The sequence below is a fragment of the Charadrius vociferus genome, unplaced genomic scaffold (genome assembly GCF_000708025.1).
Source record: "Charadrius vociferus isolate BGI_N301 unplaced genomic scaffold, ASM70802v2 scaffold217, whole genome shotgun sequence".
Classification (NCBI taxonomy): domain Eukaryota; kingdom Metazoa; phylum Chordata; class Aves; order Charadriiformes; family Charadriidae; genus Charadrius; species Charadrius vociferus.
In genome coordinates this window covers 3,806,383-3,811,812 of record NW_009649190.1, presented here as the reverse complement: position 1 = coordinate 3,811,812, position 5,430 = coordinate 3,806,383, and the positions used below count along the sequence as shown (strand labels likewise).

At 41.0% G+C, this 5,430-nt stretch overlaps 1 protein-coding gene across 2 annotated transcripts; it reads right to left on the bottom strand.

Annotated features, from left to right (window-relative positions):
• Positions 1–475: 475 nt before the first annotated feature.
• Positions 476–4,663, bottom strand: RPL15 (ribosomal protein L15). 2 transcript variants are annotated; one of them, XM_009888937.1, is made up of 4 exons: positions 4,474–4,663; positions 3,290–3,426; positions 802–1,147; positions 476–534 (listed from the first exon to the last, which is right to left on the bottom strand). In XM_009888937.1, exons 1-3 carry the CDS (start codon positions 4,643–4,645, stop codon positions 842–844), a joined length of 615 nt encoding a protein of 204 aa, XP_009887239.1. In that variant the 5' UTR covers positions 4,646–4,663; the 3' UTR covers positions 476–534; positions 802–841. The 2 variants fall into 2 exon arrangements, with proteins under 2 accessions (XP_009887239.1, XP_009887238.1); XM_009888936.1 differs by lacking the exon at positions 476–534 and having other exon boundaries at positions 793–1,147.
• Positions 4,664–5,430: the final 767 nt, after the last annotated feature.

Genomic DNA, 5,430 nt, shown 5'->3' with positions numbered 1-5,430 from the left:
TAAAATACATTCATCTATGATTATAACTGTCTGTCATCTAAATGTGATTATTTCTACCACTCAACCATGCAGAGTAAACCAGAATGCAGCTCTTGAACTCCAGAGAAATGTTGTCTGTTCTGGTATCAAAAGGCAGATCAAAGAAAGACTATCTCCACTGCAAAATGTGAAATGAACAGCCTGGAATCTCACACAAAGAAAATAATGCCTACTCTACAGTCAGTAGTTTATTATTCAACCTAAAACATCGCATAGTTCTTTGTGAAGTGTCCATGTTTAAAATACTGTGCACTTTAATGAACAGAGCAAGTCCTACCTTTCTATTCTGCGTTTAGTTGCTTTTGCCTATGTTTGCAGGTAACAGGCTCGAGAGCTGGTTTCACACTGAAGACACACAAACAAACAGAACTTGAAAAATAAAATTGCCATTAGTATTTAATCACCTATAAAAAATAAACTAGCGCTTTCAGTTTACATCTCATTGCACAAGATCAAAGCTGGCCTTGAGTCTAAGCACAGGACAGAGACCCCGACCTACAGACAGTGAGGAAGTATACTCGGACCAACAGAAAAAAGAACATGGAGTAGCCGTTAAGCTTTCAATTCACACTGCACATGTCTTTTCAGTCTTATCAAAAGTGAAACCCACCACAGAACTCTATGCTCGGGGCCTATAATCTTCACAAATATCAAATTACATTTTCAAAAACCTTTCAAAATATGGAAACAACTGAACTCCTGGAGAATTCTACGCTTCTCCATATAAACCAAGAAGCAGCAGAAGCACTTTTCAAATTCAACAACCCAGATCAGCTTTATTAGATCGTTACATTTACAAGAATTAACGGTAACGGTGCAGCTGCAGGGTATTGCGCCTTCTCCAGGCAGCACGACGTGAGCCACCAATGGTGTGGTGGAATTTGTGGCCCTTGCCAAGACCACGACTCTTCCGCCCAGCCGATGTCAGCCCACGCATCTCTCTGTGCTTGTGAACGGGCTTGGTGATCCATTGGGTATCAGGATTGCGCCTGATGGTCTTATGGAAGGGATCAATCAGGATCACTTCGAAAAACTTGTAAGTGGAATCTTCACCCACCCAATACGAGTTCAAGACTCTCAGAGCCCCACAGTGACGGCCAGCACGTTCCTAGAGGAAAAAAAATAAATGCAAAAGACTGTAAAATCATGGATGTAGGGCATTCTTCATGCAGACAGATATGAGTAACTCAAACCTAAAATTTTGTGGGTGCTAGAAATTTCAATTTTCCCCGAGAGACCTTCTCTTCCTAAAAGAACTGTTCCCCTTCGAGTTGCAAAGATGCAAGAAAAAGTAGTAGCTGAAAGGAATGCTGCATTAAAAAAAAAAAAGGGCTCTTTGGATTCCTACATGAAACAAGTTTTAAAAGAATGAAAGGAGGAAGGTGCCTTGTTGACAAAAGAAAGAACTACTTCGTACACAGAAGCACCCAATAAATAAACACACAGAGATAAAAATAGCTTTAACATGAGGATGAACATACAAAGCACAATTTCACTTGGGGCCATGGAACAACCTTTGTGGGAAGTTATGAAAGATCGATCAATTTGCACATCCAAAGCTACACGGGAGAAACACATTTCTGTAGAGAATACACCCGTACTGATAGGAGAAAAGAAACAGCTGATGTAACAAGTCTTTATTCCACTCTTGGTATATTAGTGCGTGCTATTCCTATCCTCACTTGTGGTTGGCAAGAAGCAGTCTTAGTTTAGAAAACAAAACAAAGCAGAAAATATCAATTATGCAATTCCATCTGCCTCTCCTGTCAAGAACGTTCCTTATTTAAAACACTAAAAGTGTGTTTAATCTTAGGACTTTATCATCACCATGGGAAAAGTATGAACCAATGGAGCCCACCCATCTTCTATCCCAATGCGATCCCAACCTATTACTACAGTCTTCCACTGACCACCACTTGACCATTTTCTGCATATGTAATAAAATTCTCTGAAGTCCTTGTTTTATTATAGCATGAGAGCAACATGTATATTAAACACTAAAACGCCAACCACCCTCTACCAGCTTCTATGTGGCGATGGTAGCTACAATTGAGGTTTTACATTTCTATATTTCTATCTGAAAAACCTAAGCCTTCCAGGAAAGCGCAAGTCAGAGTCAGAAAATTCTGAACTGAAACTGAGGGCAAATAACCTCTTCCATGAGCTGTAACCACAAGTGAGCATGTGATTAGCCATCGGTTATCTGGGAATAGTGTATATGAAGAGCACGCCATGAGTACTGAAAGCAGTGCATGCACAGAATTGCATTTTTAACTGGAACTCATCACCTGTGTTTCTTTTAAATTAGCATGTCCCATTTACTTTTTTTCTTTTCTTTTAAAAAAAGCCCACTATATCCAACTTGAAGTAACTTTAAAAGTATTTTTTGAAGTCCTGGGAACAAAAAAGTCTTCTACTTCAAGATGGAAAGGCAATGAGCAGTCTCCATTCTTTCACAATGTCTTTTTTGAGAGTTCAGACCAGTATTAATTCTCACCCACTGAATGATTTTTTTTCTAAAGGTGAGAGCTACATCTCTTCAACACTACTGTGACATTATGAAACTTAAAGATCTCATCGAATAAAAGTTTCCATTTTGAGTATTTCAGCAGGTAATGACATCCCACCTATAAAAAAGTTAACCACCAATCTTTGTGATTGTGAGGTACCAAAGTTTTTTAGAGGGAACCAGAAGGTCTCTGGCAAACTGTTTTCAGATCCTGTGATACAGCTAAGTACACTGCGTGGCACTCCTACACGGACGGGTGCTACAGGCTTTAAGACAGGAACTCATCTGTCCTTTGTGAAAGGACCCTTCCCTAAAGCTGGTAACACATGCAAAATGGCAGGGGAAGCAGAGGTGGGATTTAGTGATGAGTGAAGTCAGGCACCTTAGCATGTTTGAATTTTATTTCTCACGCCTAACCCTGTATTTTACTGGGGTTTACACTAGTTGTATGTCTATTTTTCATTACAAATATTGTGGCACATTTTAGAAATAAGTATACACTATGAACTTCCAATAAACCATCGAAGCAGTACTTTCCCCAGGCTCCATTTGTAAAGTCTGAATAGTTTTTTTATTTGTCTCAATACAGCTTTTCAAGACATTCGGTCTTTTACCCCCAACACATTACCAAAATGGTTGTTTGGGGTGTTTTTTGTCTCTGAGTATCTTTGACTTTTACAGACTAAGATGGACGTTCTTATTCCTACTGCCACATTTCTAAGCCATAACCAAAATAGTCACCTCTGCTACAGACTGAAGACTCCGGGCAAACTTCAGCTGGTTAACACCATGATGCACAGGTTTACCATAGGTTGCGCCTTTCGGGACTGGGCGTTTACGACCACCACGGCGAACACGGACACGGTAGATAATGTAACCTAAAAGAAATGGTGACTTAGGAACTAGAAGAATTCTGTAGTGTAGCAAGTGCAAATCACAGCGAGGCAAGTTTGACGCTCATACTGCATTTCCAACCCCAAAAGGTTCACATGAAAATTACGCCACTATACCGATCTTCACCAACCCCTACAACAGGAGGTGGCTAGCACAAGATGCTTTTGTTATTTCCATTACAACTGAGTACGGGAAGTGATGTCCTGTCATGATTATTTTTCACTTTCAAACCAGAGTTTATGGCACTTTTCCACTGTGCAGTTCCAAATACACTAAGAACAGCTAAAGCTATGTTGTAACATGAAAAAACTCCCAGCCTGAAACACTCAATAAAACAACCACCTCAAAACTAAAATCCCATATTCTGATAGTAGCATTTATAAAGCACTGAAGTGCAAGCCATCCATGAACACTGCTGAAATGTGATCACTGAAAAATTAGTAAATTAAACAAACTTCACAAACAGTAACAGAAGCATAGACTCTTAGCTTTGTATTTTCATAGTGAACAAACATATTGTTTCAAGGATTTGCTCAAGTTGCAGATGGATGGCCACTTTCCCTGAGTTTCTTTCACTCACCAGTAACTGTTTTCTAATGACAGCACAAACTACGTCATCTTGCTTACTCAAGCAGATGTATACAGTCAAAGTAATGCACGATAAAATCTGGGCGGAGAAATGACCCCCCCCCAACCCAGAATACTAAAAGCATTGGTCAACTCTGCAGTAGTAACACAGCACAAGAACAAGAATTACAGGGAAAGCCCACGTGATCTCCATCTGCCAAAACGGCCACAGAAGGCACGAGTTCAAAATTACATGAAGTAAGTTTTTGGGCTGTGAGCACTGCTACCGATTCAACACATTTATAATATTAAGTTCATTTCAAGCAGGACACTTCAGGTTCTCGGGAAATATTTAAGTTCAGATATTGTTAATTCTACTACCACTTAAGGAAGGAAGGAAGGTGACATAAAACTCGGGTCACTCCATCACAAAGCACATAGATTTCACCCCTACATCTCATTACCTTGCTTGGCCTTATATCCCAGCCTGCGAGCTTTGTCTGGTCTGGTGGGCCGGGGAGCTCGGTGCAAGGCAGACAGCTGGCGATACTGCCAACAGCGGACACGGAGGAGGAATCGCATCACATCCGACTGCTTTTTCCTCCATAGCTCCTGGATGTACTTGTAGGCACCCATGTTTGTCTACCTGCTGAATCAAGAGATCAATGAAAAAAGCACAGCAAGTAAGATTCCACATTTGAACAGCTTCCAACACAGACATCGTATAAAACCATACACATAACACCACTGATACAAAGGATGCTCTCAAACTTCTTTGCACCACAGGCACATTGAGGAACATGGCTCATACTTGGGAGCCTCCAATAGGACACTTGGCAGTTACCATTTCCAGCAATTTTCTTCCCTTTCAGACATTCTTAAGTGTTGAACTCCTCAGATGAGGATTTTTCAGAGGTGTGTGTCAGATACCTCCAAAATCAATAGCAAGCACCTAAACCAAGTTGTAAATATTTATCTATAAAGAAGTATGTGACTGCGAGTGGTACGGTCTTTATTTTTAATGTGGTTTAATTACTTTTAAGAACCTTTGAGCTCTCACACACCTGCAACGATTAGCAGATGTAAATGAACTCCACCAAGCCATCACCCAAATCACTATCAGAAAAACGCGGTTTGTTTTATTTGCACAAAAAAAAAAAAAAAAAGGTTCACATGTGATTCTCCACACTCTTCTCTTCTGAATCAGCCCAGCCACGGCACAGCTCTCCCCACTCCAAGAAAGCCCTTCTTTATGACTGCGTTATGGCATAAAACACCACAAACCAACGGCAAACCCAGAGCCGAACCAGGACGTGCGGCCTGTCATCAACCTGCACCCGCTACGTTGCGGTGCGCGGCTTCCCCCTCACACCAGTAAACCCCGGGTCCCAGGTCCCACTGAGTGTCCCCCTCCCATACCC